Genomic DNA, 24,237 nt, shown 5'->3' on the forward strand with positions numbered 1-24,237 from the left:
GTTAAATTCACACTTTTTCATAACATGGACAAATTAGGACTGACCTAATTCCAAATAAACATGATAGAAAATACTGTCCACCATTTTAAATGAGATCCATCGGTTTAAAAATGGATGAATATATGTTTTCTGTTGTGCTTCATTTAATTAAATAATTGAATTGTGAAAATAGCACAACGTCCCTGTACACCACTTTTTCATCATCTGCAAATCAATAAAATTATTCTTTACATATACACTACTGTTCCAGAGTTTGGGGTCACTTAGAAATGTCTTTGTTTTTGAAAGAAAGCACATTTTTTGTCCATTAAAATAACATAAAATTGATCAGAAATACAGTTAGACATTGTTAATTTTGTAAATTACTATTGCAGCTGGAAACTGCAGATTTCTTATGGAATATCTACATAGGCGTACAGAGGCCCATTATCAGCAACCACCACTCCTGTGTTCCAATGGCACGTTGTGTTAACAAATCCAAGTGTATCATTGTAAAAGGCTAATTGATCATTAGAAAACCCTTTTGCAATTATGTTAGCAAAGCTGAAAACTGTTGTCCTGATTAAAGAAGCAATAAAACTGGCCTTCTTTAGACTAGGTGAGTATCTGGAGCATCTCTGGAGCATCAGCATTTGTGGATTCGATTATAGGCTCTGAAACTCGTCAGTCTATTCTTGTTATGAGAAATGAAGGCTATTCCATGCAAGACATTGCCAAGAAACTGAAGATCTCGTACAACGCTGTGTACTACTCCCTTCACAGAACAGCGCAAACATACTCTAACCAGAATAGAAAGAGGAGTGGGAGGCCCCGGTGCACAACTGAGCAAGAGGACAAGTACATTAGATTGTCTAGTTTGAGAAACAGACGCATCACAAGTCCTCAACTGGCAGCTTCATTAAATAGTACCCACAAAAACACCAGTCTCAACGTCAACAGTGAAGAGGCAACTCCGGGATGCTGGCCTTCTAGGCAGAGTTCCTCTGTCCAATGTCTGTGTTCTTTTGCCCATCTTAATCTTTTCTTTTATTGGCCAGTCTGAGATATGTATTTTTCTTTGAAACTCTGCCTAGAAGTCCAGTGTATATTTGGCCTATTGTTTTAATTAATTTTTCTGCTGAAAGTTGAATTTGTCTTCCAGTGTGTGTGTTGGAAAGCAGACTGAACCAGGTTTTCCTCAAGGATTTTGCCTGTGCTTAGCTCCTTTAAGTTAAATTTTTTATCCTGAAAAGCTCCCCAGTCGTTAGCGATTACAAGCATTCCCATAACATGAATCAGCCACCACTATGCTTGAAAATATTGAGAAGGGTACTATGTTGCATTGGATTTCCCCAAACATAACACTTTGTATTCAGGACAAAAAGTTGCAGTAGTACTTCAGTGCAGGATACACATTTTGGAATATTATCTAAGCTTGACATAAAAAAGGGGTTGAATACTTATTGACTGAAGGCATTTCAGCTTCATTTTTAATTTGTTTGTAAAAAATTCTAAAAACATAACTTATAGGGTTTTCTGTGTAGGCCAGTGGCACAATATCTCTATTTAATCAATTCAGGCTGTAACACAACACAATGTGAACAAAGTCAAGGGGTGTGAATACTTTCTGAAGGCACTGTACAGTATTTGTTAACAATGACTTTGTTTACAAACATTGGAGTAAAACAAGGTAATAGTGGGTTCTGATGGGGTACGCGATTGAACTAAGCTCATGAGGCATTTATTAGTTATGCATTGGGTCTATGGAATTTCTTATAAGCTTCATAAATAAATAAAGAGTCGCAAATAAAGAGTCGCACACTCTATATAAACATAAACATCATTTATTGGGTAAATTGGAATTTATTATGCCATAATAACATGTGAAATAGCTTCCACTCTAAAATGTATTTAATTACTTTTGCAGATTTTAAATAAGTAAAAAATAATGTTACAATTCAAAAATGTGATAGTACAATATTGAAAATATATACACACACAGTATAAATATGGCCTAAAAAGTAAAACAAAAATAATTGTGTTTTAAAAATAATCACATATCGTATAAAAATACAAAAAGAAAATAACAGTCAGATACAACAAATAATGTTCAATATAATAAGGAATATGGTAAATTTACATAAAACCTCTATATACTTTACCACAAGCTATGAGATAAGGATTGCATAAACAAATGCAATGTTCTGTACTTTTGCCCAGAAATCATAATCGAGGGTCTTGACAATCCCACCAGTGCTATCATAATTACAACAATGTTCATAGACAACATATACAGGCATTCTTCACAGAATAGTGATTTTCTTCCATTAGATTGATTAAATACACTTTTCAAGAATGGCATAGTACAGACAGAGAACCTAGTACCCATAGGGCAGTGTACTGTAGTCTGGGAAAAGCCTCCGCTTGTTATACACTATTCTAAATCGTTTTGGGGCAGAGCGGTTTTTTAAAGTGAATCTCCTCTTGTCCCTGACAATCTGGGTATTCTGTGTCGATATCTCATCTGAATTGTCCCTATCTCTAAGAAAGTCATTGACCAATCCTATGAGAGACTCCAGATGTACTAAAGCTGCATTGGAATGATGTAACGTGATCCCCTTAACTTTCATGCATTTCTTTCCATTGTGTGTTTTGTATCCATATGTCTTTGGTCCACCCGATACAAACTCCACAATGTGATCACCTGGATCTAACTCGCTCGTCAGGCCCCCCAAGAACTCATTTAGCTCTGGCATCCAATCTCCAGGCCTACTCACAAATATGACACTGTCTGTGTCATGGTACAGTGTTCGTTTCTGCAGTTTTTCCATGAGGTCGTAGAGCTCCAGTCTAGCATAGGCAGTTGTGAAAGCGGCAATGAAAACATTAACAGGACCAGGAGAACTGTGGCGCTTCTCAATGTACTTCCAATTCACCATGACAACATCATCATTCAAGAAAGAGATATTAGAAACATCTATCTCAGGAGAGAACACACAGTTCAGAAGTTCTTGCAAATCTTTAATCAAAGTTGTGTTCATTTGATTTGCTCTTTGGCCAAACTTTCCCCAAAGACTGTTCAGAAAAAGCTTAGCAATTTTTCTCATGGCCTTGTTGACAACAATCTTTTCACGGTTCAGCTTAATACCTTCCGTTTCCTCATATCTCTGAAGGTACGCTTCTTTGCTAACTTCATCAGCTGCACTATGAGGCCACCCACTGGCCTCTTGTTTGTCTTTTAGAAAGGTCTTGACATACTCAGCGAAGAGAGATTCAGACTTTTCGGGGAAATGCCACACTTCAATCAGTTTGGCAACTTTGTACCCCTTCTCAATGGCTTTAGCCATTTCAACAGTACACCATACTCCAGTTAGAGCCCTTTCCTCATCTGAGTGAGTACACTCAGTCTCTTGATTCTCTGACTCAGAGCAGATTCTGCAGAGTGGAAACATGAGCTTGCCAGCAGCACGATATGGTAGCACAGGAAGATACAGACCCTTTGGGGGGTATACTTTGGCTTTGACGAAACCAAAGTATTTGTCTAGTGGCTCAAATTCACGTGCAATTATGTTAGGGTGTCCGATGGGGTAAGCCTTTGCCTTATTTACAAAGGGATAAAGTGACGTGAAATCATAGTATTGGATTGTCTCCCCTGGTTGCACTTTGTAATGCAGGTGGAGTGCGTTCGTCCTACCCCCAAAAAAGGCATCTCTGGGTTCCATGGGCTCAGGCATTTCAAAGGTTCTCAAGAACGTCTGGACCTCTGGATCTGTCTTTTTGAGATCATTCCAATCATGATCCCACATTACCTTCACATTCAAATTGTGGTCCTTTTGCAACGAGCTGATTTTGTCCTGGAAACGCTGATGCATGACACCAAAGGTCATTTTGGTCTGCTTACAAAGAGCATTATAGTCGTAACAGTCCGGGCAACCATGAAAATAGCAGCCAGCGTACTCATAGGCTGTGGTGCCATCATCATCCTCTGAGAAACCATCCAACGAGTACTTGCCCACCCGTTTTTCTCCATCGTTCAGAGCATGCTTTATGGATCGTTTTTCCTTGTGAGACAAATACTCCAACCATTGAATAGATGGAGTAGAAAAAGTCTTCTGACTTTGGATGTAATTGTCTAATGGGGGAATGGCAATGGTATTTTCGGGTAAGAATTTTGTGCGGTAGATTTTCATGCACAGGGAAGCAAGAGTCACACATTGCAGTGGGTCAACCTTTGTAGTGCTAAGGACCTCTTCCCTAAACCGTAAGCATGCTTTCCGCAGAATGATCACATCATTCTTACAATATTCTGCCATCTCTTTCTTGAAGTCAAACTCAGATTTTGATTCAGATTTTGATTTGTGCCACTGCAGAAAGTTCTCCCTCTCTTTCTTCATCATGGTTCTGTCACCATATAATTCAGGGGAGGGGTACTTGCCAATGTAATTCTGGTTTTGCTGTGTGTTAAACCAATGTGGGAAATATCCCTTCTTGTCATTTTCAAAGCCCATTGCCTCTGGCATGTCACTCAGCTTCATTGATAAAAAACTGAGACTATCAATGTATCTTTGTCTAAAGTCTTTGTCAATAATGCATATAAGCTTGCTGCCTTGTGCTGTGATTTTTGGTGTAATCAAGTTGTCGACTAGATAGTTCATCAAAAAATACCCATCATATCCCTTTGAGTTGTGGGCTATGAATGTATAGCCGTTGTACTTGTTTGTTCTGTATTTTTTATAGAAGGCTTTAACACAGTCCTCTCCCTCTGCAGTCCAGGTTTCCCCATGGAAATCCATACAGCACACAAAGTTGGGAACGTGCTCATCTGTGTCTTGTCTTGTCTCAAAGTCATAGAAGATGTACTTCTCACTAGGCTCCTCGGGTTCAAGTTTTTGAATGAAACACTGATGGCCTTCTTCTTCCATTTTAACAGCTTTACAGCAGTGGCATCGATTAGCTCCACATTTGTGCTCCTTCGGATTGGCCACATTAATAGTGTAACATCTGTTACACTGGGAACAGTATTTGGTTACATCACACGTGGAAAACATTTTACCAGAGGCTTTATTCAAATGACGAACTTTGTGCTGTGTATGGCAGAATTTAGATCGGCAGATACGCAAACACTCTGTACACTGGATGGTCTGCTTTGGCTGATCTGGGCACTTAGCATGATGACAGACATTGCAGCAATTCTCACACTTGTGGTCATTCTTTTTGCTATAGCCAGCATAGCAAAAGTTGCAAAAATAGCTAACTCCCAGAAACCCCTTTGGGTTTTTGATACCATAGTAATGGTCATCATGCAGGTACAGAAACACTGTTTTGGCATGAGTTTTTTTTAAAGGTGTTTTAAAGTGTTTTATATCTGACCGTTCACGGTAAAATACCACTATTTTAACACCCAGATTCTTCTCAAATTTGTTAATGTCTGATAAAGAAACCTTAGTGAGCTCAGATAACCCAACTGAAGTCTGCAGATCTCTGCCTTTCTGCTCAGCGTCACTCGTAGTCAATCCTGGATCTAAAAGCATTACTACACAAGTGGCAAAGCAAAGGTTGTTGTCTTTGTTAGTGAGTACAATGAGGTGCCTACACTTTTTCTTAATTAGCTCACTATCCAAGATATCTGTCACCTTTCTACGTGGACCAACACCACCCTCAAGATTGTGCACGATTTGTACAACAAGCTCTAGAGTGTCATCAGTCAATATTTCTTGGTTACTCTGGACCACCTGCTCGATTAACGAAAAAAATGTGTTAGGTTCCACTTCTCCATTTGGCAAACGGGCTGAGACTGGGAACACAAAGTCACCCTCCAACTGTAACAGTCTTACATCATTAGCACCGGCCAGTTCCGTCATTTTCTTTGAAAGTCCATCTATTGCCTCTAAAATCATAGCATAGAAGACGGCATAGTCGTTCACATCATCCCGACTCATGTCCAACCGCTGTCTAATTTCAGTTGTATTGAACTTTGCTCGATTAATCACTCTTATGGATCTGTCTATGCCATCGTCACCTTGCTGAAGTCTCTCTAAATACGCATTCAAAGCACCAAGAGGATCCATTTGCTGAGCATCATTAGTGGATGAATGAGCATCATTTTCACCGGCTGTTAAAGGCAGTGAAGGCAGGTTCTGCGACTGCCCATTATCTGTGTTGTTAATTTGTGGGCGGTGTGGGGGAACAAAACCAGGGGATCTGGCATTCAGTTCATGAGCTATATTGGTAGGGGTTGAGTTCATTGAATCAGAAACTGGTGACCTTTTGGGGGCTCTGTCCAATGGCTCATCACTCTGTCTTTTCTGAGCCATTTCAGTTTAAGATAAATGTAACTAATGTCTGTGAGATGTAACGAATAACCAGGGGTAATTGTTCCGGTGTGTTGGTTTCGTGTCACTAGTTTTTTGGCTGAATTACACTTTCACAGGGGTGCACCTGGCATCTTTCAAATTACGGAGGGGGATGAGACATTTGGCCAATAGACTTGGCCGAGACTTGCGGAGAGAAGGGGGTGGAGCTAGCAAAGAGACTCCACCCTGGTTCCGCCACTAGCTTTAGTATCAAATCTCATACCTCTAACTCCAGAACCTAAGGAGGAGGGATTTTGTTTCTGTGTTGCCGAGAATATATACATTAAACAATCAGTTCACAACTTTGTAAATTAAAATGATGCATGTTTAACATACTAATTAGTCCAATGGATAATTTGTCTTTTCATACAGGTGATATTAGAAACTGCTCAAGGCTCTTGTATTATTGTCTTAGCCAATTTAAAAAATGTATAGAGTACATATCCAAGATGAATTTGAGCCAGCTTCTGCAGGGCAGCACATCTTCTGGCTTCTTGTAGGTTCTCCCTCTTGATGTTTCTTATAAGGATCTGGTCTCAGCTATGATACCTAGAATATAAAATACAAACTTGTGATGAGTTTTATTAAGCGACTTGATTTTAGAACATAAAACTGTCATAAAACTGTCAGGAGAAGTTTTATGAAAGGACAAGCTCTTCTCCTAGTTCTTTAGTGATGGGAATCCTACAATTCCTACGTCAGGGTAAGAGATTGTTATTTCGAACAATACAACTAAAACAGAAATTACCCAACAACATTCAAACTCTAATTTTACACCTGGAATTTGTGAAAACAACTTCAATAGTATGCCATTCATTTCTAATCTACAATTCCATCCCGAGCACCAAGGGGGGAATCCCGACCCGAGTTAAGCGCACGTAAATGGAAAGGAATTCCCTTTTTATGTGCTGTTCACTCTACGTGTATTCTCACCTTGAATTTAAGAATGAGATTAGCCTGCTATTCAACTGCTATTCGTTTGGGGTGAAGACCATAGAAATGAAGGTGCGGCGGAGATGTGTCTACAGATACACCATATTCTGACCTTGACTTAATTCCCTTATAATTCCACCACCTTTGTGTGCAATGAAACGACGAATAAGGTTGAGCAACCTGTTAGTTCCAAGTGGAACGACATCTACTTTATTTTTTAAAGATGCCATGTGCAAATGACAGTACAGCGCCAAACATACCGAGTTGATTTATGATTCCTAGAATGTTTTAATTGTTATACCCAGGCTTTTCACTGTATTTTTTAAAAACAATTTGTTAAAACCTTTTCTCAATAGGGGGTGCTGTTTTCACTTTGTAAAAATTTCGTTCCCAAATTAAACTGCCTCGTACTCAATTCTTGCTCGTACAATATGCATATTATTATTACTATTGGATAGAAAACACTCTCTAGTTTCTAAAACCGTTTGAATTATTTCTCTGAGTGAAACAGAACTCCTTCTGCAGCACATTTCCTGTCAGCAAGTGAGAAATCTGAAATCAGGCAATCTGTTCTAGGGTCAGTTTATTAATTTGCATGTATTCTATTGGTCGACATGCACTGCATACGCCTTCCCCTGGATGTCAGCAAGCAATGAGAATTGGAATGGAGTTGCTAGGCAGATCTGAGGCCATATAAAGGGCTTTGGAACGTGGTGTCACGAATACTACCGAAGGTGACTCCCCTTCCCGTTCGGGTGGCGCTCGGCGGTCGTCGTCGCCGGTCTACTAGCTGCCACCGATCCCTTTTTCCTTTTCGTTTATGTCTGTCTAATTTGTTTCTTGTTGGGCTTTTGGGAGGTGTACTATTTAGGTTAGTTTCGCCCGCTAGTGTTTGTGCGGGCTTATTGTGTGTTCATGTTACGTCAGGAGTGGATTATTTTGATTGTGGGTTTTTCGCTGTCCAGTTTATTTTAAACAGTTGGTCTGTGGGTTGTGTTTGCGCCAGTGTTTTGGCGTCACCCCTTTTGTACCTGTTCCTGTTTTCACTGAGGACATTAAAGCGTTTTGTTCCCGTAAACTTCTGCTCTCTCTGCGCCTGACTCTACACCAATCATTCTCCTGGCGTTACACGTGGGGTACACTCTTTTCAACATTCGCCATGACGCAAGACAGACCTCAGGATGGCGTTCTGGAAAGCTCTCGTTATAGGCCTTAGATATATCCGGCTCTGATTTTATTCGATATAGGTGTTAAAAATGTCATAATGTAGTTATTTTAAACCGAGTTATATCATTTTATATCAGTATATTGCGATTTTCGGAATTTTCTTAGTGCTGCGTTATAGTGAGTTGGGCACGTCTTCGCCACATGGCTAATGTTTACTGCTAATTCCAAAGTTGAAGGCGACAATCTACAACCGAGCAACGATTCTTCTGGACAAAGGACAACTTGCCCAAGATTCTGATGGAAGCTCATCAAAAAGTAAGAACTATTTATGATGTTAATTCGTTCTGTTGAAAAATGTCAAACTATTATTCCACCATTAATTCATGGTTAGTGGCTATTTATATCTTTATTTGGTCGAATTTGTGATAGCTACTGATGCAGTAAGAAAAGGGTGGAGTAAAAAAAGTGGTGTCTTTTGCTAACGTGGTTAGCTAATAGAAATACATATTGTGTCTTCCCTGTAAAACATTTTAAAAATCAGAAATGATGGCTGGATTCACAAGATGTGTATCTTTCATCTGGTGTCTTGGACTTGTGATTTAATGATATTTAGATGCTAGTATTTACTTGTGGCGCTATGCTAGGCTATGCTAGTCAGCTTTTTTACTGATGAGGGTGCTCCCGGATCCGGGATTGTGTGCAAGTAGAAGTTTTAAATATTTGCCAGTAACGGTAGCCACCGTCAGTTTTACCCACATACATTTATAACTTTCTCTTTACTGTTAGTTTTACATCATTCCATTACATTGTTAGTTTACCTTTATTTCCTCTATCACGTTCCTGTGTTTGTTCCTCAGGATCGCAAGCAATAGTGGATCATATCAGGCTAACATATTACAAGGAGTCCCAATAATTTGGGACATGTAGCCTATTTGAATCATTATGGAACGCAGACCATACACAGTATCTTAAACCTGAAGCACGGTTCACAATGACTGCACTGTTGTTATCTCAGTTCTACGATTAGTGAGGATTGTTCGGGTAGATTTGTAGGACTACTGTTCATCCCCTATTGTACGCTTTTCTCACCTTACAATTGTTCATGGATTAAACAATTGATTAATCAGACCACTGGATTTTTGGTTCACCAATATATTTTGTTCGTAAAACAATATTATTCATAAATACTTTCCTAACCCTAAATAATATACAAGATCAAAGTATTTTTAAATCTACCAATTGGTGCTGGAAATGAATGGAAATGAAATGAATATGTACGTATTTACATGGCTTTCTTTCAATGATCCCTAATATTCTGAACCGGTCTCTCCATATATTCAAATGAGTCTGTCGAGACAATTCAAGTTAAAAAGGTACACCAGGAGATTAAGGGACGCCATGTGCGACTGACGTGTTTTCCGTTTGCTCCCGTGGTATTTTTAAAGTTTATGTGAATTTTGCAGCAGAACCGTATTTATTTTCATATATTATTTTGGTGATCCCTTCCCGTAAAAACCAAGACTACTTTACTTCCAAATGTCAGCATGTCGACGAAACATAAGGCCAAAAGCATGACTTTGAGAAAACCCGGCCTACAAAACACACTCTCATCACCGCCCTCTCCTGAGTCTGACGGCCCGGGGACTGACACTTTACCCGGGGGGGGGGGGCGGCTTGGCCTGGCGGTGCTGAAATGAACATTCTCGAGGCCATCAAACTACTACGCTCTGAGATAGTTGAAATGAAAACGGAGGTGGTTGCTACGATTGAGGCCCGAATAAAGGAGGTTTCTGATACTTTAAAAGCAGATCTAACCATCCTGCGGAACGAGACAGTGCCAGCAATCACATCACTCAAAACAACAATGGCGTCGCACACTACAACCATTGCAGCACTGGAGACCTCCGCTACAAATGTCTCCGACTTAACTACATCCCTGGAGGCTGACGTGAAACGCCTAGCTGCGGATTTGAAAAAGGTGAAGGAGAGCTGTGTAAGTTTAGAGGGATTCTCTCGCCGCAACAACCTGAGACTTGTATCAGTCCCAGAGGCAGCGGAAATGCCTCGCGCCACGGATTTAGTTTCTGGGCTGCTGAAGGATGTTCTTGCCTTAGATGAAAAGCCCCTGATTGATCGTGCCCACCGGTCGCTGCGCCCAAAGCCCCGGGATGGAGAGAGGCCCCGTGACATAATTCTTCGAGTGCACTTTTTCCATGAGAAGATGGAGATTCTCCAACGAGCCCGCAATACCACTCTGAGCTTTCAAGGACAGAGCTTCTCCATCTACCAGGACTACTCCCCCACTGTTTCCAGGCAGCGCGCAGCTTTCGGACAGGCCAAACGACTACTTCGGGACCATCCAGGTGTGAAGTACGGACTGCGATTCCCGGCCCGTTTATGGCTATCTCATGATGGTAAAGACTACACATTTGAATCTCCGGATGAGGCTCTCTCTCACATTCAACGTCACATCAAGAAGTCTTGAACTTGCTCATAGTTCAGCAACTGTTGCTTGCGAACTGTGGATAGTAAGTAACCCACCTGTGGTACAATTATGTTTAGCTATAACATGCTAATTTTGTATAGTTGGGGAGTTGGCGAACCCATTCAGGCTTATTTGATGTGATCTAATGTTTTGATCATCTAGTGTGCTTGCCTTACAAGCATTCAGTCATTTTAATTTCATTGTATTGAGGTTTTACTTTACTCCTGTGTTTCTAGGCTGTCTTGCTCACCTATTCAGTTTGTTTACATAGTGTCTCAGTGACTCAAAATATTCTTGGTTATTTGTTTACTGCATCCGTTTGCATTGACCCAGTAAACAGTAAATGCTTCCCGAGGCGACACGTTTTCTGGGGTCTTCACTTAAATTGTAAAAGTTCTGAGTGTCATTTATGCCCAGCAAGCGTTCAACGTTGCGCACACGTAGTTTTTTGGTCTTGGTTGTAAGCTGTCTCAGCATTCAACTAGACAACTATTATAATAATAATAATTATTATTATTTTTGATTGTCTTACTACGATTTCCTTACTTCAAATTAGGTTTTCGGCTGAGAGCCTTTATACATTTTATTTATTTTCTTTATTTTCTCTCTCAAATGCCTGTTATAAGACTGGGAATATAATTATATACATCTACAAGTGGTGCTTTTGTAATTTCGTTTGCACAAGGGATTCACTTTTTTTTTTTTTTTTTTTAAATGATTATCTCTTTTTGCTGTTTGATCCACTAACAAAACGCGACTTTAAAGAGCGGGACTGTGGGTTTAGGTTTAAGACCACACTCTCACAGACATACTGTGCGAAGAGAACATGTTCTATTTAGGCTTGTACCTCATTTGGGGAGGTATTGTCTGGGATGGGGGGAGGGGGTGGGGGGAGGGGTTGAATTGTTCAGTTCTAATGTTGTCATTCTGTCTTTTTCGTTTTTTTCCCTGTACTTTTTCCAAACATCTACCACCGTACATTATTACTCTGAGACAAGTTATTCTGGGGTTTTTGGGCGCTCATTGCTTTTCCATTCTATGCTCTAATGACAGGGTTGTATAACGGGAATGCCCAGAGGGGCCGAAACAATGCGATCAAGTACATTTCGTGGAACATCAAAGGGGTTAATAACCCAGTGAAGCATAAGAGGGTGTTGACACACTTAAAGGGTTTGAATGCAAATGTTGCATTTCTACAAGAGACTCACTTGAGGACTGGTGAGCATTTTAGGATGCGTAGGGACTGGGTTGGTCAAGTGTTCCACTCTAACTTTCATAGTAAATCAAGAGGGGCTGCCATTTTGGTTGATAAAGCTACTCCCTTTGTAGCTTCTGAGGTTATCGCTGATCCTAAGGGACGATACGTCATAGTAACCGGTAAACTGTTTTCTACCCCTCTTGTTTTGGCTAGTGTTTATGCTCCCAATTGGGATGACACAAGTTTCATTTCTTCCTTTTTGTCTGCTATACCCAATTTAGATTCTCATTTGTTGATTTTAGGGGGGGATTTCAACTGCAAAATGTCCCCAGTTCTTGACAAGTCCTCACGAACAACTACAGGCCCATCTAAATGTGCCCTACTTATTCAAGCCTTTCTTCAGGAATATGCCATGTTTGAGGCCTGGCGTTTCCTACATCCTACAGATAGACAGTATTCCTTTTATTCTCATGTTCATCAAACATACTCCCGGATTGATTACTTCTTTTTGGACAAAAAACTTCTGCCTAACCTTCGGCAGTGTACTTACAAGAGTATTGTTATTTCTGACCATTCACCATTAGTGCTTGAACTAGAGTTTCCCCAGCGACCTCCTATGTGTTATCAATGGCGTCTTAAAACTTCTTATGGCTGCAGCCCGACGTCGGTACACTTATGACAACAGCCAGCTCAAGTGGAGGGCGCGAAATTCAAAATATATTTTCTTTAAATATTTAACTTTCACACATTAACAAGTCCAATACAGCATATGAAAGGTATAATTCTTGTGAATCCATCCAACATGTCCGATTTTTAAAATGTTTTACAGGGAAGACAAGATATGTAAATCTATTAGCTAACCACGTTAGCAAAAGACAACACTTTTCTTACTCCACGATTTTTTTACTGCATCAGTAGCTATCACAAATTCGACCAAATAAAGATATAAATAGCCACTAACCAAGAAACAACTTCATCAGATGACAGTCTGATAACATATTTATTGTATAGCATATGTTTTGTTAGAAAAATGTGCATATTTCAGGTATAAATCATAGTTTACATTGCAGCTACAGTCAGAAATTGCACCGAAAGCAGACAGAAAAATTACAGACACCAACGCCAAATAACTAAATACTCATCATAAAACATTTCTGAAAAATACATAGTGTACAGCAATTGAAAGACAGGCATCTTGTGATTCCAGACAATATTTCCGATTTATCAAGTGTTTTACAGCGAAAACACAATATAGCGTTATATTAGCTTAGCACAATAGCCAGAAACACTTGGGCGCCGGCGACTACGACAGATATATGAAATAACATCATAAATTGGGTCTTACTTTTGCTGATCTTTCATCAGAATGTTGGACAAGGTGTCCTTTGTCCAGAACAGTCGTTGTTTGGATTCAGAACGGACACTTTCCCTCTTGAATTAGCACGCGCGCTAGCCGGGTGGCACGGATCTCTCCAACGTCAACAAAGTCAGAGAACGGAACACGGCAAAACTCCCGAAAAAATTTCAATAATCTGATTAAACTATATTGAAAAAACATACTTTACGATGATATGGTCACATGTATCAAATAAAATCAAAGCCGGAGATTGTAGTCGTCCAGAACGGCAGCTAAACAGAAGGCAATCCCACTGTCCTGCGCGCGCTCCTCAGAGTACCGGAAATGAGGGACACGTCATACAAAGAGCCTGTATTCAACGTCAGACCAAGATAAACACGAAATTTCTTCTCTCACAGGCTCTTGACACCCAGGGGAAGGTCTATGAAGCGAACGTAGACTCTTACGTTTCATGCCCATGAATAGGCAGGAAGAAAAGCAGAGCATCGATTTCAGACTTTCCACTTCCGGGTCAGGAAATGTGCTGCAGAATGAGTTCTGTTTCACTCAGAGAAATAATTCAAACGGTTTTAGAAACTAGAGAGTGTTTTCTATCCAATAGTAATAATAATATGCATATTGTACGAGCAAGAATTGAGTACGAGGCCATTTGAAATGGGCACATTTTATCTGGCTACTCAATACTGTCCCTGCAGCCCAAACAGGTTAACCCCATTTTACTCTCAGATAAGGAGTTTGTCAATTTCATTTCTTCTGAAATCACCTTATTCCTAGAAACTAATTCAACACCAGGTATGTCCTGCTCCACCATATGGGAGTCTCTCAAAGCATACCTACGTGGCCAAATTATTTCTTATACAGCCAACCAAAACAGAGTTCGCTCTCAGCGACTTCGGGACCTGAGCGAATCCATAGCCACATTGGATGAGAAGTATGCTACGGTTCCTTCCTCTGATCTGCATAAAGAGCGCCAACTACTCCAATCTGAATTTGATGAGCTTTCTACCAGGCAAGCTGAACAGTTACTCTTGCGAGCTCGGTACAGAGTGTATGAACAAGGCGACAAGGCCAGTAAACTCCTTGCACATCAGATCCGTAAATCTGAGGCCTCACGTTTAATCCCACAAATAAGGACCCCGTCTGGTGCCACCACAGTTATACATAAAGAGATCAATGATCAATTCAAACAATTTTACTCTGCGCTATACACCTCTGAATCCCCTCAAGACCCTTTGCTGATTGATTCCTTCTTTAATGGCCTGAATATGCCTTCAATTGATACAGACACCCATGACTGTCTAGAAGAAGAATTTACACCTGAGGAGATTGCAACAGCAGTGTCCGCAATGAAAAGTGGTAAATCACCGGGTCCGGATGGTTTTCCAACCGAATTTTACAGGACGTTTTCTGGTCTACTTTGCCCATTCTTGTCTCGACTATTTGCAGAGTGCCTTAATACCTCAAAGCTACCGCCTAGTCTTTATCAGGCTTCAATTTCATTACTATTAAAGAAAAACAAAGACCCCCTGGAATGTGGATCCTATCGCCCAATCTCGCTTTTAAACTGTGATTACAAAATCCTAGCCAAGCTTTTAGCCATCCGTATGGAAGGCTCGCTGCACCAAGTAATACACTCTGACCAGACTGGCTTTGTGAGAAATAGGCATTTGCTTTTCAATATTAGGCGCCTTATGAATATACTGTACTCCCCAGCGTCGGAGGACCCAGAGGTGGTGGTCTCACTTGATGCAGAAAAAGCGTTTGACCGCGTTGAGTGGGATTACCTAACAGCTACCCTTTATAGATTTGGCTTTGGCCCCAAATTCATTGCGTGGATAAAGATTCTTTATTTTTCCCCCATGGCTTCGGTACGGACTAACAACTTGTCCTCTGACTATTTTCCCTTGCACCGCGGATCCAGACAGGGTTGTCCACTCTCCCCCTTGTTGTTTGCTTTGGCAATCGAACCTCTCGCCATTGCACTACACTCTAATGATGCCATTCAAGGAATAATCAGGACGGGCTCAGAGCAGAAAGTCTCGCTATATGCGGATGACCTCCTTTTGTTTATCTCTAACCCTGATACCTCATTGCCACGCGCCTTATCTGTTCTTAAAAGGTTTGGATCAATCTCAGGGTACAAGCTGAATCTAGGCAAGAGTGAGCTTTTTCCTGTAAACAAGGCTGCTTTAAAGTGCTCTTTTACAAGTTCTCAGTTTAGGATTGTCCGGGATCAATTCACCTACTTGGGAGTTAAAGTGACAAGGAAATATTCAAATCTGTTTCAGGAAAACTTGGTTGCTCTAGCAGACAGTTTGAAACAATCTTTTACTTTTTGGAATTCGCTACCTCTTTCTCTTATCGGAAGGATTAATGTCATTAAAATGAGTGTGTTGCCCAAATTTCTATATTTATTTCAATGTTTACCCATTTTTATTCCAAAACCTTTTTTTATTTCACTGGATCAAACATTTATGCATTTTATTTGGGATGGCAAGGTACCACGGATTGGTAGAAAACATTTATAGAAGCCTAAGTCATTGGGGGGTTTAGCTCTACCAAATTTTCAGACATACTATTGGGCTGCAAATTTCAGAGCCATTCTGTACTGGCTGCAGACTGATCCTACTGGCCCTAGACCACTCTGGGTCCAGATGGAGTCTGAATCGTGTAAACCTGCTGCACTTTCTTCTGTGTTGTGCTCGTCTCTCCCAGTGTCCCTAGGCAAAAGGTGTGTCAACCCAATTGTAAAGCAGTCTCTTAAAATTTGGAATCAGTTCCGTTTAGCCTTTGGCCTCCGAGGCTTTTCTCTATCAGGCCCAATCAATCAGAACATTTTATTTCCTCCATCTTTGAATGATGGGGCTTTTGGCATCTGGCACTCACTAGGCCTCTCCTCACTAGCCCAATTATTCTTTGATGATACATTTGCCTCTTTTGCTCAGCTACAGGAAAGGTTCAACCTCCCCCAATCCCACTTTTTTCCGCTATCTCCAGACTAGGAACTTTGTCAGAGCTAACACACCTGAATTTCCCCATAGGCCTGCGGATACAGCTATAGAGAGCATCTTGGAGCTGAACAAGCTTCCTAGGGGCGCAATTTTAGATGTATATGCAATCATTCATGACTTACAGAACCCTTCTTTGGTGCCTTTGAAGACTCGATGGGAAAAGGATTTGGGGGAGGTACTTGAGGAAGACACCTGGGAATCTGTGCTGCGCAGGGTGCATTCGTCCTCTTTTAGCACTAGACACAGCCTCATTCAATTCAAGGTGGTTCACCGTATCCACTGGTCTGGGGCCAGACTTGGAAGAATATTCTCTGATTTTGATCCTACCTGTGTCAGATGTAAAATTGAACCAGCCACACTGTTGCATATGTTCTGGGGCTGTCATAAACTGTCAGGTTTCTGGGAATTAATATTTAAATGTTTCTCTGATATATATGACACTGTTATAGATCCCTCTCCCCTTACAGCCCTTTTTGGAGTACTGCCCATAGGTACCCCCCTGTCAAGAATCCAGTCGGACACTGTTGCTTATACAACTCTTTTAGCTAGACGGCTAATACTACAGAACTGGAAGATGGCAGCTCCCCCATCTTATAAATATTGGGTGAGAGATGTGTTGTGCTCTCTGAAACTAGAAAAAATTCAATTCAATTCACGTGGGAACCCCAAACTGTTTAATGAGGCTTGGGCTCCATTCCGGTCTTACTTTAAACAGTCCATCCTCTGATGGCATTCCTATTAAAACCAAAATAAGTCTGTATTTGACCCCCCTGTGACTTAGGGGTTGGATGAGCATTTCTCTGTGTTTCTTCTGGGGGGGGGGGGGGGGTGGGGGGCATTAAGGTTGATGTGCTTATTGATTGTGACCTGCGGATGCCTTATTCATCTTGCCCGGGCAGAGACTAAGGTGTGAGATTGTTTTTCCCAGTTATTTTTATTTTTTTAATTTTGTTCACGCCTACATAAAATTATTATTATTCATTTTTTATTTTAAAGCATTGTAAACTTTTTATTTTTGGTCCAGTGGATGGTCGGTCTGTGGCCTTGACTGTCTGTGAGTGGTTGCATTTCTCCACCCCATCCCTTGACTGTTTACAGGAACAATGGTGAGGTGTTTGCTCTGTCCCTATACTATAGATTGCCCTTTAACCTTTGTAGCCTTCTGCCTGGTGTGTTTAACTTGTCTAAAGTATGGTATCTTTAAAGCTATTTTTTTTTTAATGTATTATTTGTATTTTTTCTAGTTGAGTATATTATTTATATTGCTTTGTCTTGTCTGTGTGTGTAAAACTTAATAAACAGAGTTAAAAAAAAAATAAATAAATAAAGTACACCAAATTTAAGTGGATGGCTTGAGATAAATGTACTGAAAAAGTTCAATGAAAGGCGTACAAGTCTGAATCGGGCCCCAAGAGCATAGAATAGAATGCAACTTTATTGTCCATATGTATTTGGACAGTGAAGCTAAAATGTAAATTTATTGTATTATAAAAACAAATGAAAATGATATTATTTTATATTATTTCAAATGCTTAGAGAAAGAGATTTTGTTCAACAAGAAACACTTTTTTTTCAAAAAGATAAGGGTAAAAATGATTGACACCTCTAAAGATACTTATAAATAAAGTAGTCAAAAGTTTAGTATTTGGTCTTATATTCCTAGCACGCAATGACTACATCAAGCTAGTGACTACTGTAACTTGTTGGATGCATTTTCAGTTTGTTTTGGTTTTCTTTCTGATTATTTTGTTCCCAATAGAAATGAATGGTAAATAATGTACTGTGTAATTTTGTAAATAATAATAGAATACAATACCAGTCAAAAGTTTGGACACACCTAGTCATTCCAGGATTTCTTAATTATTTTACTATTTTCTACATTGTAAAATAATATAGAAAAAAACTGAAGTATTTAATATACTCTATAGATCAATAAAAACACAGGCTATTAAAATGTACATGCAGTGCCTTCGGAAAGTATTCAGACCCCTTCTTTTTCCATATCTTGTTATGTTCCTGCCTTATTCTAAAATGTATTAAATCGATGTTTTCCTCATTAAGCTACACACAATACACGACATGGTTCAATGTGCCAACAAATCAGCACAACCTCCTTTTTCAGATTGCTGTTGTCTTGGAGCTAAAATTGGGATCACGTATACTGTGCTAATGACGATCCAAAATTGAGTAATGGAAAGCAATATTCAATACTGCAAACAAGGCATTTGTGGTAAGTATATTGGGGGCTCCGTCTTTATGCACAAACACTATTCAATAATTGTATTTATTTATTCATTTTTATTTAACTAGGCAAGTCAGTTAAAAACAAATTCTTATTTACAATGACAGCCTACCAGTGAACTGAACTGCCTTGTTCAGGGGCAGAATGACATGTTTTACCTTGTCAGCTCGGGATTCGATCCAGCAACCTTTCGGTTATTGGCCCAACCACTAGGCTACCTGCCACCTCATAGCAATGTTTTTTGGAGAATGCGGGCATCGATCCCGCTACCTCTCGCATGCTAAGCAAGTGCTCTACCATTTGAGCTAACTCTCCAGCTGGAACAACTCATACACTGATACGTAAAACTATTTAAAAGGCTCTTGAATCAATAAAGTAAAAGTAATACTACACAAACAAGGTGATTAAAACCCAGAAGGACAGCACAGAGGCATTTCCAGTTTGACTATAGAGCCTGATGATATGTGAGTCGTCCTTGTGACTTCCCTTCCACTCTGTCTGCTGGGATCTCCTGTTTGGTAGTCTGCTTGTTGCAGGGGGCCAGTGGGCAGAGCTGGGAGGATCGTCAGCTGATGTAGCGTACCTGGGTAGGCTTGGCCTGCAGGCTATAAAGGGTGGCCACGTCAGCCAACACTCTCTCTCTTCCCTGACTGGCAGGCTGGCTTCCACCACCTTATGGTTTTTTGGTCTGTTTCACCAGACAACACCCTCTCCACACACTGCATACACTACTGATCCTACAGATGTCCACAGCTTGTTACATTTTGTATTTATTCATATTTAGTTTAATAAATGAAGAAAAAAAATCCGAAAAGAAATAACATTTTTGAATTTTTAAAGCCTTATTTAGATATTTGTCTGCTTATAATTCAGGATATTTGTCTGGCTATTTGTCAATCACAATTAGAAGACTATAAAGCACTACTCACAAGAATACATGGTATTAATCGATAGAATGAAGGCGTAAACAATGTAGTTGGCATCTGTTATGATTTTACTGTCAATTCTGCTCTTCTCGTGGAGCGAGGTTTATAGGCTTCCCGCATTTTTCTAATTACATCAGTTTAACTGTTTCTAAGGAAATTAAAGGCAAAAGTGTCAATTGCAAAAAAAAATATTGGACGTTAGCCCGCGGTCAGTACCCACCCGTTCGTAAATGCACTAGAGAGATGCTGAAAAATTATATTTTTCCACTCCTATTTCTTTGGCAAAATGTACATTTGGTGTTTATTTCATGCAATAAATACTTAATCATTCACAAATAAATGTTATATTAGGCTACGTGTTATAGTCCGACCATCAGTGTCAAGACTTCAATAAGCAATACTATTCCATATCTAAAGTTCAAAGGTGCGGTAGAACAGGGGGTGCTGCCGTCAGGAAATTACCGGCAGATATAGATCCATTTTCCCTTTGAATTTGACAGCAAATATTTTGAAGATCTGTTTAACTCTCATAACATTTGTGTACATCTGAATAATACATTTGGATCCAACCCTAAACCTTACTACATACCTTAAACACTGTCTCTTCTGTGTATAAATGATCGTGTAGGTTCCAGTCGGCTTTGTCAGTGTAAGCCACTTCTAGATTGCCCCAGGTTCTCAGATGCTGAACTGTTTAGCTGGTTGGTCTGTATAATGTGATGAAAATAAGAAACATGACATGATTTATGGCATTCACACACCGGTAAACTCTGCAGTAGATATTACAGACATAACATAACTTAACACTACAGTCAACAGTGCCTTTTGGTAGTGAAGCAGCTATCCCACAAACAGATCTCTTAAAAGTATTTAAATGATTATCAATGCAAACAATGTTACAAAAAGCTCTTGAAACAAACAGAACATAAAAGTAAAAATGCACTTAGAGGGATTTACACACACATGAAGGGAGAGGAGAGGCATAAGCAGAATCACTGAAGATAGTCTGCTGAAAAAGTTAGGCAATCTTATATATGTGACAAAGGAAATGGATAGTCCAATCACAGGCTTACACGATAGTATGATGTAGCCATGCTTAGCCTGTGCAAAATACCGTGGGTGTGACACATCTATTAGAAAGCACTGTCTCCTAGTTACAGTAAATAACAATCTCTCTCTCTCTCTCTCTCTCTCAATTCAAGAGCATTATTGTCATGGGAAACCTATATTTACATTGCCAAAGCAAGAAAAATAGATAAACAAAAGTGAAATGAACAATAAAAAAGTTCCAAAAATATAAAGACATTTCAAATGTCATATTATGTATATATACAGTGTTGTAATGATGTGAAAATAGTTAAAGTGGGCGGCAGTTAGCCTAGTAGTTAGAGTGTTAGCCTAGTGGTTAGAGTGTTGGACTAGTAACCGAAAGGTTGCAAGATTGAATCCCTGAGCTGACAAGGTAAAAATCTGTCGTTCTTCCCCTGAACAAGGCAGTTAACCCACTGTTCCTAGGCTGTCATTGTAAATAAGAATTTGTTCTTAGTAGTGAAGCAGCTATCCCACAAACAGATATAGATCCATTTTCCCTTCGAATTTGACAGCAAATATTTTGAAGATCTGTTTAACTCTCATACATTTTGTGTACATCTGAATAATACATTTGGATCCAACCCTAAACCTTACTACATACCTTAAACACTGTCTCTTCTGTGTATAAATGATCGTGTAGGTTCCAGTCGGCTTTGTCAGTGTAAGCCACTTCTAGATTGCCCCAGGTTCTCAGATGCTGAACTGTTTAGCTGGTAGGTCTGTATAATGTGATGAAAATAAGAAACATGACATGATTTATGGCATTCACACACCGGTAAACTCTGCAGTAGATATTACAGACATAACATAACTTAACACTACAGTCAACAGTGCCTTTTGGTAGTGAAGCAGCTATCCCACAAACAGATCTCTTAAAAGTATTTAAATGATTATCAATGCAAACAATGTTACAAAAAGCTCTTGAAACAAACGGAACATAAAAGTAAAAATGCACTTACAGAGGGATTTACACACACATGAAGGGAGAGGAGAGGCATAAGCAGCTTCACTGAAGATAGTCTGCTGAAAAAGTTAGGCAATCTTATATATGTGACAAAGGAAATGGATAGTCCAATCACAGGCTTACACGATAGTATGATGTAGCCATGCTTAGCCTGTGCAAAATACCGTGGGTGTGACACATCTATTAGAAAGCACTGTCTCCTAGTTACAGTAAATAACAATCTCTCTCTCTTTCTCTTTCTCTTTCTCTCTCTCTCTCTCTCTCTCTCTCTCTCTCTCTCTCTCTCTCTCTCTCTCTCTCTCTCTCTCTCTCTCTCTCTCTCTCTCTCTCTCAATTCAAGAGCATTTTGTCATGGGAAACATATATTTACATTGCCAAAGCAAGAAAAATAGATAATAAACAAAAGTTTTCATTTTATTAGCTAAACAAAACTTGTTTAAACAGCGAAATTGTCGTGGAAGTCAGCCTGGTTTGCATAGCGATGATGAAAATAACGTAATTTAAGCTATAATGTCATCACAGCGTTGATATAGCAACAGACGCTAATAGTTTATCGAATCTCATTTGACATATCAATCCATGCACCCATTGTAACTTCTAGGACGATTTGAACCCACTTATCCTAAAAATGTCACAACGTTTTCCCATCATTGTAAAGCCCTAGTTATATTGTTGCTTTGACAAAATAATTTATTTAATGTGATACATTTACAGTGCGTTCGGATGTTATTCAGACCCCTTCCCTTTATCCAGTTTTTTTTAAACTTTACAGCCTAATTCTAAAATTGATTAAATATAAAAATCCTCATCAATCTACACACAATACCCCTATAATGATAAAGCGAAAACAGTTTTTTATATGTTTGCAAATGTATTAAAAATAAAAAAAAATAAAAAACTTATTTACGTAAGTATTCAGAACCCTTGATTTCAGACTCGAAATTGAGCTCAGGTGCATCCTGTTTCCATTGATAAAGTTCCTTACTTTTTCCCCCTTCCACTTGCCTCTTCCATTTTTGCGCTAATGCTGCAATTAGTTGGTTGTAATTTTGGGTAGAGCAGACATTTATTTGTGTTAGCTGCATGTGTGACATAACTCCACCAGTCCTATTAATGATATCATTTACAAACATTAAAAAAATTTTTTTTTTAAATATCAAAAATTAAAGCTTTTTTTACTCAATTAGTATATTTTAGTTTAATCACAATATTTGATGGATTATTTGTTCTGTATTTTCTGGTGGATTAAACTGAAATTGTATCCAACTTTCTATGGCTTGTTTTAAAAATAACGATATTTTGGAGATGATTTCATTTTCAAATAACCGAAAGTAGTCATGGCAGATAATATTCACATTTTTGGTGACTTCAATATTCACATGGAGAAGTCCACAGACCCACTCCAAAAGGCCTTTTGGAGCCATCGTCGACTCATTGGGTTTTGTCCAACCGGACTGGGTTTCGTCTCCGGACCTACGGACCGGACTGGGTTTTGTTTCATTGGGTTTTGTCTCCGGACCTATGCTTTGCAACAGTCATACCTTGGATCTAATTCTGTTTGTTTGGAATAAATATTGTGGATCTATATGTTTTTCCTCATAATCCTGGAATATTGGACCACCATTTTATTACATATGCAATCGCAACAAATAATCTGCTCAGATCCCAACCAAGGATTATCAAAAACTGTTCTTGGACAGCCCAATTCTTGGACAGCCCAAAGATTCATAGATGCCCTTCTAGACTCCCTCCACCTACCCAAGAACGTTGTAGAACAAAAATCTGTTAACCACCTAACCGAGGATCTAAATGTAACCTTGTGTAATACCCTAGATGCAGTCACTCCTCTAAAAACCAAAAAAATGTGTCACAAGATATTAGCTCCCTGGTATACAGAAAATGCCCGAGTCCTGAAGCAAGCTTCCAGAAAATTGGAACAGAAATGGCACTCCACTAAACTGGAAGTCTTCCGACTAGCTTGGACTGATAGTACCGTGCAATATCGAAGAGCCCTCACTGCTGCTCGATCAGCCTACTTTTCCAACCTGATTGAGGAAAGTAAAACAATCCAACATTTATTTTTGATACTGTCGCAAAGCCAACTAAAAAGCAGCATTCCCCAGGAGAGGATGACCTTCGCTTCAGCAATGACGAATTCATGAATTTCTTTGATGAAAAGATCATGATCATTAGAAAGCAAATTACAGTTTCCTGGAGACACTAAAGTTTTTTAATCCTGTATCTCTTGAAACATTCACAAAAATAGTCATGGTCTCTAAACCTTCCAGCTGCCTACTAGACCCTATTCCAACTAAACTACTGAAAGCGCTACTTCCTGTGCTTGGCCTTCCTATGTTGAACATAATAAACGGCTCCCTGTCCTCCAGATGTGTACCAAACTCACTAAAAGTGTCCGTAATAAATCCTCTCCTGAAAAGGCCAAACCTTGACCAATAATTTTTTTCAATATATCGGCCTATATTGAATCTCCCATTCCTCTCAAACATTTTATAAAAAGCTGTTGCGCAGC

At 39.5% G+C, this 24,237-nt stretch overlaps 1 protein-coding gene across 1 annotated transcript; it reads right to left on the reverse strand.

The window, feature by feature from the left end:
* Nucleotides 1-1,808: 1,808 nt before the first annotated feature.
* LOC120021538 lies at nt 1,809-21,758 on the reverse strand. The gene is made up of 4 exons (XM_038965329.1): nt 21,703-21,758; nt 21,345-21,462; nt 20,241-20,358; nt 1,809-6,881 (listed from the first exon to the last, which is right to left on the reverse strand). The coding sequence occupies exon 4, from the start codon at nt 6,291-6,293 to the stop codon at nt 2,358-2,360; it is 3,936 nt and encodes a 1,311-aa protein (XP_038821257.1). The 5' UTR covers nt 6,294-6,881; nt 20,241-20,358; nt 21,345-21,462; nt 21,703-21,758; the 3' UTR covers nt 1,809-2,357.
* Between the last annotated feature and the right edge of the window lie 2,479 nt (nt 21,759-24,237).

The sequence above is a fragment of the Salvelinus namaycush genome, chromosome 26 (assembly GCF_016432855.1).
Source record: "Salvelinus namaycush isolate Seneca chromosome 26, SaNama_1.0, whole genome shotgun sequence".
In the NCBI taxonomy this organism is placed as follows: Eukaryota; Metazoa; Chordata; class Actinopteri; order Salmoniformes; family Salmonidae; genus Salvelinus; species Salvelinus namaycush.